At 41.4% G+C, this 15,064-nt stretch overlaps 1 protein-coding gene across 1 annotated transcript in view; it reads right to left on the bottom strand.

Annotated features, from left to right (window-relative positions):
* The window catches only part of TPRG1 (tumor protein p63 regulated 1), a 383,450-nt gene that overhangs the window by 122,288 nt on the left and 246,098 nt on the right, over positions 1-15,064 (bottom strand). Inside the window, exon 13 of the mRNA XM_063603024.1 lies at positions 1,210-1,428. Within this exon, the coding sequence (XP_063459094.1) occupies positions 1,210-1,428 (219 nt within the window). The remainder of the gene's footprint in view (positions 1-1,209; positions 1,429-15,064) is intronic.

Here is a 15,064-nt window from a genome sequence, read left to right as displayed (position 1 = left end):
TATCAAAGATAGCACAACTCCAAGAGATGCTTTGATTTCCTTTGCAGCTATATCACACAGCTTAACTTTGCATATTCAATAAAGTTCACATACTTCGGAAAACAAACCATATGCTCTACATATGCAGAAACACTCACACAAACACACATATAGTATAGCACCTACTAAAGCATCTTGCACATAAGAGTATATGCAGTGTTTAAACACAGACTCACACAGGCACACACACACACTCGTTAAGTTGCTTTAGTTAAAACTTTACCTAAACCAAAGATATATTTTGAAAGCAACCAAATCAGGATTTATTAATTAAATCTTTGGAAAAGTCACAAAACCCTGGCCCCAATTTTTTATGAGAATGAGTTGAAATACATTTTTTTCCAAAAAGATCTCCCACGTACACATGAAAATGAGATGTTCTCTGTTGCCATAGTGTAAACTCCCTGATTTTGCCCCCAACTGATTGTAACCTCTAAGCTAACCATGAATGTACTAATAAGAATGTTGAAGGATTGGAAAGAGGATCTATAAGTAGGAAGAAGAGCTCAAGAGGGAAAGGTACTAGAAACCTATGAAGCACTCTCCACTTGATTCAAATGCTAAAAGTTAAAAATATTGCTTTTTTAACATCCAGATATACAAGCTCCCTCCTGCTTACTTACCCATCCATTTACTTTCCCAGCTCCATTGCACAGGTAAGAGAGCTCAGCTCCAGTTGGTAGCTGTAGGTTTGAGATTTAAAGCTACCTGCTCCCTCGTTGTAATATGAGCATCCCATTGTAAACTTTAGAGAGTCAGTGCGATCTTAGCAACCCTCTCCACTCCATTATCCATATCTTTTCCACACAAACAATGAATACCCTCACTGGATTAACAGCTTTGTATTCTAGCTGCTATGGTTCTCTCTTTATGGAATATTAGTTCTTTGAGATCAGGTTTAGCATAAACACAAACTGAGGAACAAAAGAAGGAAGCTCGAGGACACACTTCTCCTTAATACTATCTGTGGAATCAAACATAGATCTTTAAATTCTCTAAAGTTCAGATCCTTCATCTTTAAATAGGGATAAGGATACCTACTTCATGATTATTATGACGATTACATGAGACAAATGTGAGTACACTCAGTAAATATGTGATACACAGAAGGATTTTAAGATGTCTTGGGGTGAAGTTTTATATAGTATTTAAGAGAACCAATAAATTTACCCGCGTAGCAAAGTACTTCCGTGAGATATAAGGCTGATGATAAGGATTGGGGTAAAGAGTTGATTCGGTCACACTTGACTGCCTTGAAATCTGTCTTGGCATCGGGTCCTCTTCCTCCATCGATAGGTGGTCAGTCTCAGAGGGTTGGTCATCTCCCTCTTGCTTCAGAGACACAGCCTGGAATCCTTCAAAACTCCCGATTGTTGACATTTCTTCAGCCTAAACCAAGGGCAGAAAAATCTCATTGAAAAAATGTTACCTCTGTACCTGTGTCCTAGCTATGGCAAAACAGAATATGATGAGAAAACGGAATTCCTGAAACTTAAAAACATCCTTCATGTTAACTAAACAGAGGCATTGGTGGATACAGCTTCATAACACAGACATCTAAATACCATCCACAATCCTGCAAGGTCATTTACCAGAGGAGTGAAGGAGAGACTCTCCGAACAGAGAAAAGGAGTTTAATCCCAGGAGACAGGAACCTGAACAAGAGAAGAGCTATATAAAATAATTACCAGACAATTTCTCTTCAAAATTGCATAGCATTTTTGGTTGAAAATTCACCAGACTGCAAGCTTATTTAAGAGTTAAAAGCAATGATAATGCATTTTCTTGCGTGCTTCTTGAGTCATAATAGAGCATAAGAGCACTTAGAACTGAACATGTTTTTAACTGAAAAATTCGAATTCTAAAAATTTATTCTAAGGAAATAATTTAGACGAATACCCAAAGACTCACACACACGCACATGCATACACGTGCACACGCACACACACACACACACACGGTTGTTCAGCTGGGCATGGTGACTCATGCCTGTAATCCCAGCATTCTAGGAGTCTGAGGCTGGTAGCTCCCTTGTGCTCAGGAGTTTGAGACCAGCCTGGGCAACATGGCGAAACCCAGTCTCTACAAAAAATACAAAAATTAGCCAGACATGGCGGCATGTGCCCATAGTCTCAGCTACTCGGTAGGCTGAGGTGGTAGGATCACCTGAGCACAGGAAGTGGAAGTTGCAGTGAGTCAAGATCATGTCACTGCACTCCAGGCTAGGCAACAGAGCAAGACCCTGTCTCAAAAAAAAAAAAAAAGCGTATTCATCACAACACCGCATCTAATAGAAAAATATACCAGGTTATATATAAAAGAAAAACACACCACTTTATATCTCATACAACACTGTATATAAAAACATTAGACATTCATGCAACATTGTGTCTAACACCAAAAAATAAAATAAGTATCCATCAGTAAGAAGTTGACTAAATAAAATATGTTGCACCGTAAATACAACGTTATCACTGAAAGCGTGAGTGTATATTTTTATCACAGAAAAATATCCAAAATATGTTATAAATGGAAAAAAGTAAGTTACAAAATATTATAAATAATATTATTCCAATTTGTTAAAATAATTTAGAAAGAAAGAGAAGAAAGATAAAGAAGGAAAGGAAAGGAAGAAGGAAAAAAGAGAAGAAAGAAGGAAAAAAAGAAAGAAAGAAAAAGAAAGAAAGACAGAAGAAAGGAAGGAAGGAAGGAAATGTACCTGCATATGTATATACAGGCACACATGTATGGTATAACAGATTTAAAAATGTCTAAAAAGAGGGCCTGAAAAGAAGTAAAATAAAATATAACAATAGTTATCTCTAGATGACAGTGTTAGAGGTGATTTTTATTTTTGTTTGCATGTCTGTGGGTGCTAGTAATGATCACACATGGTTTAAAAATAAATAAAAATAATATCTTGGTTTCTATTTTGTACATATAAAGCAAAGCAAAATAAAATAGAAGACACATGTTAGCTTAGCATGTGCACTCAAATCATGTCAAGCTGACAGTGAGCATGTTATCAATGCTACCTAGAAAGTTTCATGTCCATTTTCACCATGAAAGTAGGAATGCCATATTATTCTCGGAGTCACCTCCTTGTTCTTAAACAAAAGTGGTTTTTAATCAATTTCCTTGGTTCCTGTGAAACAAAAGAAGGTGAGAAGAAGCCCCTATCCCCAGCGAGCTTCCGCTTTTGAAATTGGGATTAACTAGGCTATTCACAAGAGGTAAAAATAGTATGATCATATAATTTATTAGCTAATTTGGGATATTCTGGCATGAAAAGGGTGCTATTGACAATTATGTCAGGATGATAGGAGTGAACTGGACAGTCTCAGGCAAATGTGGCTCTATATATATGTTCACCCTGAGGATTTGAATGTAGAAAACACAGCTAAGGTAACTCACAAGTGGAAAACCTTATGCAGTTTGCTTTATATGATTTCTTAAGCTTTATATGTTTTCTTATCCGATCTTTCCAGCAATCGTAGAAGAGGTACTTACTCTTTCCCCATCTTTCTGAGGAACACAGAGTAGATGGGAACCACCCAGGGTCACACTTGAATAGTCGTAGCAGCAAGTGTCCTCCCAACCATGCCCCCAGTATAGCACACCCAACATCTGCCTTATGACAGAAAAGATGTCTCTGAGCTTTTAGGTGATCTTTTAAAGTTAGGTGTGCAAAAGGTAGAAATTGGTCTCTGAGAAAACAAGGAATGAAGAAGCACGAGAAAGAGAGAGTGTGTGTGTGTGTGTGTGAGAGAGAGAGAGAGAGAGAGAGACATAGAGACAGAGACAGTGAAAGAAAGACAGACAGAGGAGGCACTCTGACCTTCCTGTCCCTGGCAGCTACATGCTGTATTTATGCAGGTCTGCCACCTTTATCACAGTGGGTGTTGGAAGGAAATGCATTTCTAAAGTTCTCTATAACCTGTGAAGGAAGGTTTGTGCCATTGGGGAAGGAAAGCCTGCTTCTGTATTTGTGCACTCTGTGAACACACGCCTAACAACAGACATCTGCGAAAGGCTCCTGTGCCTGGAAAACAGAGGGAGGATTTAATTAGCACCACTTCCTCTCCCTCAGGCTGTCTTCTCTGGAAACACTTGGGGAAGCTCTGCGCTCTGAGACCAAGCTGTTTGAGATCCAGGAAAGAAGGAAACTCTCAGCTCCGTTTAAATTCTCACTGCCATAAATAGTGGGAAAGTTGAGCCCAGCTATCCCAATCCAGAGTAATTCCAGCTCTGTTCCAGTCACAGGAACATCTTAGAAGAACAATAAACAGAACTTCCTCAGCTTCCCCAACAGGAGAAGCGTGCTGCACATCTACACATTCCACTCTATTTCTCATGACCTCTGGCCCAGTTCATTCCCAATTCAATAGTAAGTGCTCTTCTATCCCTGCATAGGCTGTATTCCGTGAAATGCTAAAGGTACATTAATACCAGTAACAGATCAAAGTCAAATGTTCCATTGCTTTCACATAGATCAATCATCCCCTGCAACAAACTCATTGGGAGCCTTTTAGAACTGAAAAGATTTGCTGTTCTGTAATATTTCCCAGTAAATTTATATCTTCATTTAGAGAGTAAAGGCAACACATTCAGAGAGTAAAGGCAGCACAATTTCATAGGAAAACAAAGGGTCAAAACTTAGTAAATGATGTTCAGTTTTTTTTTTTTTTTTTTGAGACAGTCTCGCTCTGTCGCCAGGCTGAAGTGCAGTGGCACGATCTAGGCTCACTGCATTCTCCGCCTCCTGGGTTCATGCAATTCTTCTGCCTCAGCCTCCAGAGCAGCTGGGACTACAGGTGCTTGCCACCATGCCCAGCTAATTTTTTGTATTTTTAGTAGAGACAGAGTTTCACCGTGTCGGCCAGGATGGTCTTGATCTCTGGACCTCGTGATCCACCCGCCTCGGTCTCCCAAAGTCCTGGGATTATAGGCATGAGCCACCTTGCCCAGCCAATGTTCATACTTTTTAATGGAATCTTCTCATTCCAGGGAATTCATGTAATAAAAACTACCTTAAAGAAGCAATACGCTGCAATATTAATTGCTTATTCTGAGTAGTAATGAAAAATTGAAAACCAACTAAACACCTAATGTTCAAGGAATGGCTAAGTATATCCAACTGGTATTACACAGACATTCAAAATAACACACAAACATTGCAGTAGCACGAGATTAACAGTTGTATCTTCTTGAGTGAAATAAAGCAGGAAACCAAAAATATTTTATCTTGGAATGTTCCACTGAATAATTTCACATTGGTAAAGACTAGAAAGAAAATATTTATATTTATTGAAGTAGTGGATTGTGCGTCAATTGTTGCTCTTTTAAAAAAATTAAATGGCAGTAGTGCTGATTTTTTTAGCATTAAAAAAAAATCCCAAATAAAGCCTTAAAGAAGTACTACCTTGCCTTTGATTAGACAATAGAAATACTATATTTCTCAGCTGCCAGAAAATTCAGAACTAAATTTAATATAGTATTATAGTAAATAACTTATTTCCAGATCCTGGTCTAAGTATAACTGCTTCCATTTATAAGGAGCTTCATCTATCTCTCTGAGAATTTTTCTAATAATATTATAGAAGCATGTAGGGCATAAATTATAGCTTAAAAGTTATCATTTAGTTCAACTTTTTTATTTGGCAAATATTGAAACAGACCCCCTGAAATGAGGGTTGTCCATGGCCACACAGCTCCATAGAATGAAAACATGCAACCAGACCTCTAGTTTTCTGGACTCCAGTTCACTGTTCTTTCCTGCTCTTCAAGTTGCCGCATTTAGAAGAAAAGCAAAGAAACGGCCATCAAACTCATGCACTGGCAAACTGGAGGCACTTTTGCCAAATGTCTGAGCCCAGTGAGTTCTGGGCTGAGAGATACAGCTTCCATGAAGCAGGACCAATCCCCAGCTTCCCGTGCATCAGCAGTCCCACAGCGAGCGCTGCAGGCTGAATGAAGCCTTTCTCTTTCCCCCAGAGCCGGTTGACAAATCCTTTAGGCACAAGAAGCTCAGTGCCTGAGGTTCACAAAACTTTTAGCAGCCCTTGAAATATTTTACTTTCTTTTAAAATGAGAAGGAAAAAAACAGCTTTTAGGGTCACAAATTTAAAAGTTTTAAATTGTTCTCACATCAGAAAAAAGAAAAAGTAAAATTTGTAAGTCACCCCAAACCTATTACATTTTGCCTAAAAGGGAAAAAAACACATAATATTGAACAATTTAAAGTTATAGGAACAGAAGTTTTAATATGGATGTTGTTACAGTGGGAAGACAAAAAGGTTTGGGGCATAGAGATCATAATGTGGTCCTGGCACAAATCCACATTCTTTCTACTCCCGTTTCCCATTTGATTTTTCATTCTGATGCTCCATCCTAGACTGTCAGAGCTAGCCTACCCCCGGTCCAGAGCTTTCCAGTCTCTTCATCATCGAGGATTCTGCTCCACCACATACTGAAAGATTTCTGTCCTACAGAAAAACCGCACGATCTTAAGACAATTCTTTTTGCTTTTTTTAAAAGCAAAGACAGATCCACCATAGTTGGCCCCCAGTAAATGTTTGTTTCTCAGAGAAGTGGATGAATAACTACCCTGAGAGCTTTTTAATCAGTGTGAAAGGCACCCTGAAAACTCCTAATCAGCTTGAAAGGCATAACCAGCCACACTTAGTTGCCAGAACTTGAGTCAGAGGCAAAGAAAAGGCACGTTTGGGGGTATTTTTCCCTCTCACAACGGTTCAATAAAGGCCAATTTGAGGCTGGGAGCAGTGGCTCATGCCTGTAATCTCAGCAATTTGGGAGGCCAAGGTGGGCGGATCACCTGAGGTCAGGAGTTCAAGACCAGGCTGGCCAACATGGTGAAACCCCATCTGTACTAAAAATACAAAAATTAGCCAGGCGTGGTGGCAGGCCCCTGTAAATCTCAGCTACTTGGGAGGCAGAGGCAGGAGAATTGCTTGAACCTGGGAGGCGGAGGTTGCAGTGAGCTGAGATCACACTACTGCACTCCAGCCTGGGTGACAGAGCGAGACTCCGTTTCAAAAAAAATAAAAAAACAAGAATTTGAGTATAACAAAAAGGATCATACTTCAGATTTAGAAAACAGTATTGGCATTAAAGATGCTTGTCTTCTCTCAGGACTATTTCAAGGTGAACCTCTTCACAAGAGCCATGTCATTCTGCATTTCTTCAGCACTACCTGCCCCCTTTTTAAATCTAGTTTTCAGAAAGTCCTTCTGGGCTGCTGGCCCTCTCTGCCTGCCGGACCAGCAGCAACACCAGGCACTCCCTTGCTTTTTTCACTTGTTCTGTCTGTCTCCTGATACCTCCAGAAGTCACACGGGATTTTAAAAAATCCTATTGCAGGTATCTATAATATCCACAAAGCTTTTGAAATATCAATAGCTACTTGATGATCCCCATTGCTATCTCTGTGAACCCTTGGGAAGAAAAGCTGGCTGTTCAGCACTCATCTATCCCAATCTTCACTGCCTTAGTCCATTGCAGCTGCTATAACCAAACACATGTGGCTGAATAATTTATAAACCACAGAAATTTATTTCTCTCAGTTCTGGAGTCTGGTTAATCCAAGATCAAGGCACCAGCACATCGGTGTCTGGTGCGGGTCTCTGCTTTCAAGATGGTGCCTTTAACATTGTACCTTCCAAAGGGGACAAATGCTGTGTCCTCACGTGATGGGAGAAATGAAAAGGATAAAAAGGGCCTAGCTAGTTTCCTCCAGATTTTTTATAAGGCACTAATCCCATTCATGAGAACAGAGCCCTTATAGCCTAATCACCTCCTACAAGCCTCACCTCTTAATATTGCGTTTAGGGGATTATGTTTCAATATAAATCTTGAAGAAGACACAGACTTTCAAACCATATCATCCACCTTTTACAAGTAAGGAAACTGAGGCCCAGAATGGTTGTGTATCTCTTCTGAACTCTCAGTTAGTTAATTACAATTTAGTTAAATAAAGAATGAAATTACGGTAACCACAGAATTAAAAAATCTTGTCTCTAGAACAATATTTGTGCACAGACAGGGAACTTAGAAAAGTCTATGGCTTGTTAACAAGAACGATGACTCTGTTGCAGATGGGATAGCCATGGGAATAGGAAGGAAGATCAGGAGTTAGTCCCTGTGGCCTGTGTGTAGTCAAAGATGTCAACTGTGTTTTCTCATGCTGACACCTCTACCCCCATGAAGGGGTTAACAGTCTCAAGGCATATACCCAAAATAAAAATCTACTTTTAATTTTGACATTTTGTGAAGGTAATTTATGTGAATTTATGTGTGCAGCCTTCCCTGAGTCTCTCTGTGAGAACAGCCGAGGGATGTGCAGTGGATAAACAACAATACTCTAACACCTCATAACTCTCCAACAAGCCTGCTTCTGTGCCAGTTGAGATAAGAAAATTGGCAAACAATTCCTTACAATTTCACATTTTGTATATTAGTGATAACATACTAGCAGGGCTGCTCTGTGTCCTGGGGGAAAGTTGAGTTGATGGAGGCTTTCTCCCCTCCCAGCTCCACCTGGGCCAGGCAGAGTCCTCTGCTCTGCTATAAAGTGCTTCGACTCAGCAGCAGATGGAAAGAGGGCCGTGGGGAAGAATACAGGGCTAGGCCAAGAAATGTGGGTGCTCACTCTTTTGCCGTCCCCTCAGAGTGACCCTGGGTAGGTCACTTTCTTGCTTCCCTTCTCTGCACTTCAGGTTCCTCTCCACAAAATAAAGGTGAGACTTGATTGTTTGCAAGTTGTGCTCCTGGATACTATTCATTGTTTTTTTGTTTGTTTGTTTTTGTTTTTGTTTTTTTTTGAGATGGAGTCTCGCACTGTTGCCCCGGCTGCAGTGCAGTGGCGTGATCTCAGCTCACTGCAACCTCTGCCTCCAGGGTTCAAGAGATTCTCCTGCATCAGCCTTCTGCCTCCAGGGTTCAAGCAATTCTCCTGCATCAGCCTCCTGAGTAGCTGGGATTACAGGTGTCCGCCACCAAACCCAGCTAATTTTTTTGTATTTTTAGTAGAGACGGGGTTTCACCATTTTGGCCAGACTGGTCTCGAACTCCTGACCTCATGATTCGCCTGCCTCGGCTTCCCAAAGTGCTGGGATTACAGGCGTGAGCCATCGGGCCCGGCCCTGGATACTACTCTTGAGGTTACCTGAGGGGTTCATGGGTGGGTTTCCCGGTCATCAAGCTTATTTCAGTCAAAAAAGATCCATTTATCACTTACTGGATTTCTTCTGAAGCTTTTATTTGAGGGAAAAATGTTCAAATTTGAAAACTGTTGGACTAAATTATTCATAAGTTTCCAGCTCAATGAGTCTACAAGATTTGATTAATTTTTCTTCAGTGTCCGGAATGTTTTAGATGGAAGCCTATAGAGATGGTTCATAAATGGTTTTCCCCATATCATCTTCATCATGTGACTCCAACTGAGCAAATTGGTTCTCTTGTGATTCAAAAGCTGTAAGGTCACAGGAATAAGATTATGATAATGGTCATGAATTTGGGTGCCTATTATGGAGATTACAGGGTGTTGTTTTATGACTTCCCTCTGACTCAAATAAAAATCCATATAGACCAGAGCTGCTTGGGACATGCATAGTGGAGCGCCGGGCATCTCACCCAGTCTAGGGCCAAAGACACGCTCAAGCCTCAGTAACTATTCCTGTACTTAAGAAGGAAATAATTTAAAGTTCTGTTGAGCTTCTCACAGCATGTATTTATTTTTAGAGAGATTTTCTCAAAAATACATAAAGAAGAAAATGATAAAGACAAAGATATTGACTAGAGAATTTTTTGAGATTACAGATCCCTTGAGATGAATTTTCTTAGACATTTGAGTGCATGCTTCTACTACTCATCCAGTCTGGGTTATGACAGCACTTGAGTTCTTGACTCCCGTGGCATTGATCCTACTATTCTGTAATCACCATTTACTTTCCTGTCTTCACTAGTGGGCCATGAGCAATTCCAGAGCAGGAACTGTGTTGCACTAATCTTCATAGTCCAGCACTTAGTATGGGCATGATATAGAGCCGCCATTAAGTTTAAATTTCTTGGATGGATGAATGGATACCCTGCCTGTTTCTTGGCAGTGCTTCAGATTGGAAGGACAAGGCTTAATTTGTTTTATCTGTGCGCATTACCTCATACAGAGCGAGTGCTCAGTAAATGTTTGTGGACCAAGTAATGATGTTCTGTGCTAAAGCATGAACAAAAGCATCTTCTCTCACAGACACACATAGGAACTCATACCACAGTCTTTAATCTATAGAAGCTCATAGTCTAGTGGAGGTGACAGAAACATGAGCAGATAATGGCAGCCTTTTGTGATAGAGTCATGATAGGAGTATGTGCACAAAACACCATAGAGACAGAAGATGGTGAGTGGGAAGAGGGGAATGTGAGTGTGGGAAGTTAGAGGTGTGGAGTAAGGCACCTCAGAGCTGACTGTACACTAGAGGGTAGGTGGAGGACGTTCCAGGCAAATGTGTGAGGTGTGAGAGGAGTGTGTTCCAAAAGTGGCAGGTAATATGGTGTGTGCAATTGAGATGTCAGCCACCCACCCCCAAACCCAATCCCTTGAAGATCTAGTTACAGTTGGTGAAAACTAACATTTTGCAATGGGAGGAGAATCTGAAATACATCTCACACTTTCTCTGTATTCGCTTCTCTCTGCCATCCCCTCCACACCTGCTGAGAATTTTCTCACAGTCAACCCACTTACACATTCTGGCCTTGGCACTGTAAATATTCCAGTTGCCTTAAGAATTTCATGGGGTTAACAACTTTATCAGAGATTTAGAGAGGTCATGGAGAGGTTTGTCACATTGTGTATGGTCCAATATTGTATCATTCATCTATTTCTCACGTCTGTCTTTTCAGAATAACAAATTCTTTCTTGTTTATGTGTTTGGTTTTGGTTAGAAACATATCTACTTAATCTACATATCCAGATCTCTTGGGTTCTCCCCTTCACAGCCCTGTCCAATATTGAAATTCCCCTACAGGGATAAATTCTATAGCTAGCTATTAATATAAACCTATATAAGGATTTGTGAATTAGAAGAGAGTTGGCAGGAGAAGCATCTGAAAAAGTAAAACAAAACCACTCTGTAAGCCAAATATTGAATTGAGTGACTTATCTCAGGCAATAGCAAAAGTGTCCTACTTTGCAACTGGCCTGACCCTGAAGACTGTGGGACAGAAAAGGGGCAGAAAAGTGGTGGCATTCTGGGGAGTAGAATAAATAAGACTAAGTCACCAGTTCCCCAACCCCAACCAAACACACATACAAAAGAGAGAGAAAAATATAGAAAGAGGACAGAGCAACACAAAAGGCTAAAGATGTTGGTCCTGATAATGCACTCGGAGAGCCTGTAAAGACTCAGATGTTTTCCCATATACAGATGAACAAGAAAGAAGCAGAGAGATAAAAAAAATCAACCAATGCCAACAGCTGAGACCTGCAGTAGCCTTTGTTATTTTCTCTACAAACTAAACAGAATCCCTGATTTTGAATCTGCTGATTCAGATGCTTGGTGGTGTCAATGCCTACACATTAAAGCAAGCCTCTGTCCCAGTTATTGAGACATCCCAGGCGAGTGTGTAGATTAATGCCTACCAGAGATTACTACCTTCCCAGCATCAATCCTGGTGCCAGGCAGCAGTGAGAACAAACATTCCACAACCACATGTTCTTGCCTGGGAGTTTTGTTTAAGGAAGTCACCCCAAAACCTCAGTTTCTTGTTAGACCAACTGTGACTTTTTACACATCGATTTTATAAAATTCATGGAAAGTATTCATCTAAGTTCTGAAAATAGGATTTTCCCCTCAAAATAAAAACTCCAGCCTTTATTATTCTAATGAAATTTTTATTAATAAACACTTTATTGAACTATGACATGCACTCAGAAAATCATAAATATGAAGAACAATGAATTATCATAAAATAAGAATACCAGTGTGATATGGTTTGGCTGTGTCCCCACCCAAATCTCATCTTGAATTGTAGCTCCCATAATTCCCACAGTGTCATGGGAGGGACCCAGTGGGAGGCAACTGAGTCATGGGGGCCAGTCTTTTCCATGCTGTTCTCGTGATAGTGAGTAAGTATCACGAGATCTGATGGATTTATAAAGGGGAGTTTCCCTGCACATGCCCTCTCCTGCCTGCTGCCATGTAAGATGTGTCTTGCTTCCCCTTCACCTTCTGCCATGATTTTGAAGCCTCCCCAGCCATGTGGAACTGTGAGTCAATTAAACCTCTCTCCTTTATAAATTACCCAGTCTCTGGTATATCTTTATTAGTAGCATGATAACAGATATTAATACACCATGCAAATAATCACCGAAGTCAAGAAATAGCACACTACCAGCACTGTGACAGGATTATTTTTCTGAAAGTGACTCTTCAGTTAGTTTCACATGATAAAATCCAACAGGGCTGCCAAACATTTCAGATATTATCTAACTCAACATCTTCATTTTACAAATAAGAAATTAGATCCTCAGATGGGAGTAAGGAAGTGACTTACCTCAGGTCACAAAGTAAATTAATGGAAGCAGTAGGGTTGCAGGCTCCTCTTTTCTGCTTAAACTGCCTCAAATCCCTGAGAAAGCTCTGTTGGCCTATGAAGCAAAAGAAACCTGCTCTCTGAGAGAGGTGATGTCAGCAAGATGGCCGGCTAGAAGCCCCCTAGCACTCTACTCTTTACAAAGACAGTCAGAACAATAAATAAACAACTACATTTTAATGAAAATAACCAAGGAAGGGCACCAAAGTACATCAGGGGAGTAACAGAAACCCTGGTGAACACAGAAATTTGGGATTGTTACGTAGAGATGGGAAGGAAATGCCAGGCCTCTACCACTCCATCCCTTAATCAGGATCACCTAGGAACTAGGAGGAACTTCTGTCTACAACAAGGAAGAAAGCAAGAGGATCCTAGGAATCCCCATCAACACCTTGGACACCAATAGATTTCAACACTGGGATCCCCAGCAGTGCTCACAGGCACTAAGCCCAGCTGTGGGAGCTGACTGGAGTCCACATAGCTGTGCTCCCTCCAGAGGAGACGCTGACACTGTGCCCTGCCCCCTGTGGCCCACATGGCTACTGCAATACACTGTCTTGAATTAGAACTATGGCTAGAGTGTGTCTTGCTCTAGCGGTGAGTAGTCATGGCTCTCCTTTATCCTTGAGGCTAAGCTACTGCCAAACCACTGCAGACCAGTGGCCAAATATCCTCAAGCCAAGCCACAATCAGCTGTTACAGCTTTCTCTGTTGAGTCGAGCAGAGGTGAAGCCACTTCACCTACCACTCCCTCTGCCTTTTCAGCTAGAGCTGAAGCAGGACTCTGCCTCTTGGGAAATAGTACTTTAGCCACTAAGAGAAGCCACACCTCCCTAGTGTCTAAATTGAAGTAGTTCCCTTCATCCCAGGAAACAGTGCCTTGACCACCAAGAGTGGTCATGCACCCCAGTACCTAAGCTGAAGCAGCAACCTGCATCCCAGGAAAACAGTGCCTAGGTGGCCCAGAACAGTCACCATACCCTCAGGCCTGAGCTGATACAACATATCACCCCCTAGGGAATCAGTGCCCTGGTTAAGCTGAGCAGCTTTGCATCTCAGGGTTGGGCTTACATAGTACCCCATGCTCCAAGTAAACAGAGCAGTGGCTGAGCTGAGATGCCTCACCTTATAAGCCAAATAAGTCTAGTACCTTTGGAGCTGGACTAGCCCCCTAGAGTGGTGTCTTAGCTGCTGAGACACCCCTCTTCCTGGGGAGTGAAGTCATCACTGTGCTGTCCCCAGCCCAGCACCAGGGCTCAGATAATAGCCATGCTCCACCGTTCTGGGGTAATGTTGCCACTGCACCTGGCCTCACAGAGGCTGAGATACTGCTGAGCCCTGAAATCCCAGGGTCTATAGCTACTACTACACAGTATCTCATTCCCTGGGACTCAAGCTGCCACTGAGCCCTGTTGGCACAGGTTTCCAAATTGCAGCCATACTCTGCTCTGCAGGTCCAAACCTCTAGAACACTCCCTTTTCCCCACAGATGTGCCAGTACTCTGAGCTCCCACCCATGGGTAGAATCACAATCATGACACAGACTCCTGAGCCCAAGCTGTTAGGAGATGCCTCAGAGTCACAGATCCAGGCTCTGTGGGCAACCTATATTCAACCAGCCAAAGAGAGAAAATTTGCAGCCAAAGACCTAGGTGTCACAATAGGTTCATGTAACACTGAGCCCAGGACCTTTGCACCACAGCTGCTATGATTACCTGTACCTGGAACCCAGCACCACTGCAGCTACTTGTAGGCTGTGTCAGACCTGATAACAAAAGGGATCTCCTTGGCTAAGTCTCTCCACTGTAGGAAAAGTAAGGAGAGAAGAACCCCAAAGCGCTTGATAACTAGAACATTAACAACCTATGCTGTCATGGCCACAGGCTTCTACAGCCTAGGCCACTGAGGTGCCCACACTTACTACTGACATTGAATACAGCTAAAGAAGCTGCACAGAGATCATACCATTGCACCTATGCAGAAAAACAGTCACTACACCCTTCACAACCAGCAGGCAAAAAAAACAACAGCAGGTGAAAATCTTTCTTTATGAAAGCTATTCTAGAAAGTTTGCAAGAGATGATTGACCAGATGCACAGACAGCAACACATGAATAAGAAACATGAAAAAGCAAGAAAATATGACGTCCCCAACAAATTATAATAATTATCTAGTAGCAGACCTCAATAAATAGACAAATAAATGAATTGCCAGAAAAAGGAATTCAAAATAATCCTCTTAAGGAACAAGAAACAAACAACCAAAAACATACAGACAGACGATTCAACAAAATCAGGAAACCAACTCATGGTGTGAATGAGAAATTGCACAGAGATAGTAGACATACATAAAGCAGCAAACAGAAATCCCACAGTATTCTGAATAAGTTTATTAATAAAAGAGACAGCCTCAACAACAG

This window comes from Pan paniscus, chromosome 2 (genome assembly GCF_029289425.2).
Source record: "Pan paniscus chromosome 2, NHGRI_mPanPan1-v2.0_pri, whole genome shotgun sequence".
Lineage (NCBI taxonomy): Eukaryota > Metazoa > Chordata > Mammalia > Primates > Hominidae > Pan > Pan paniscus.
Note: the sequence above shows the minus strand (reverse complement) of the source record. Positions and strands in the feature narration are given on the sequence as shown.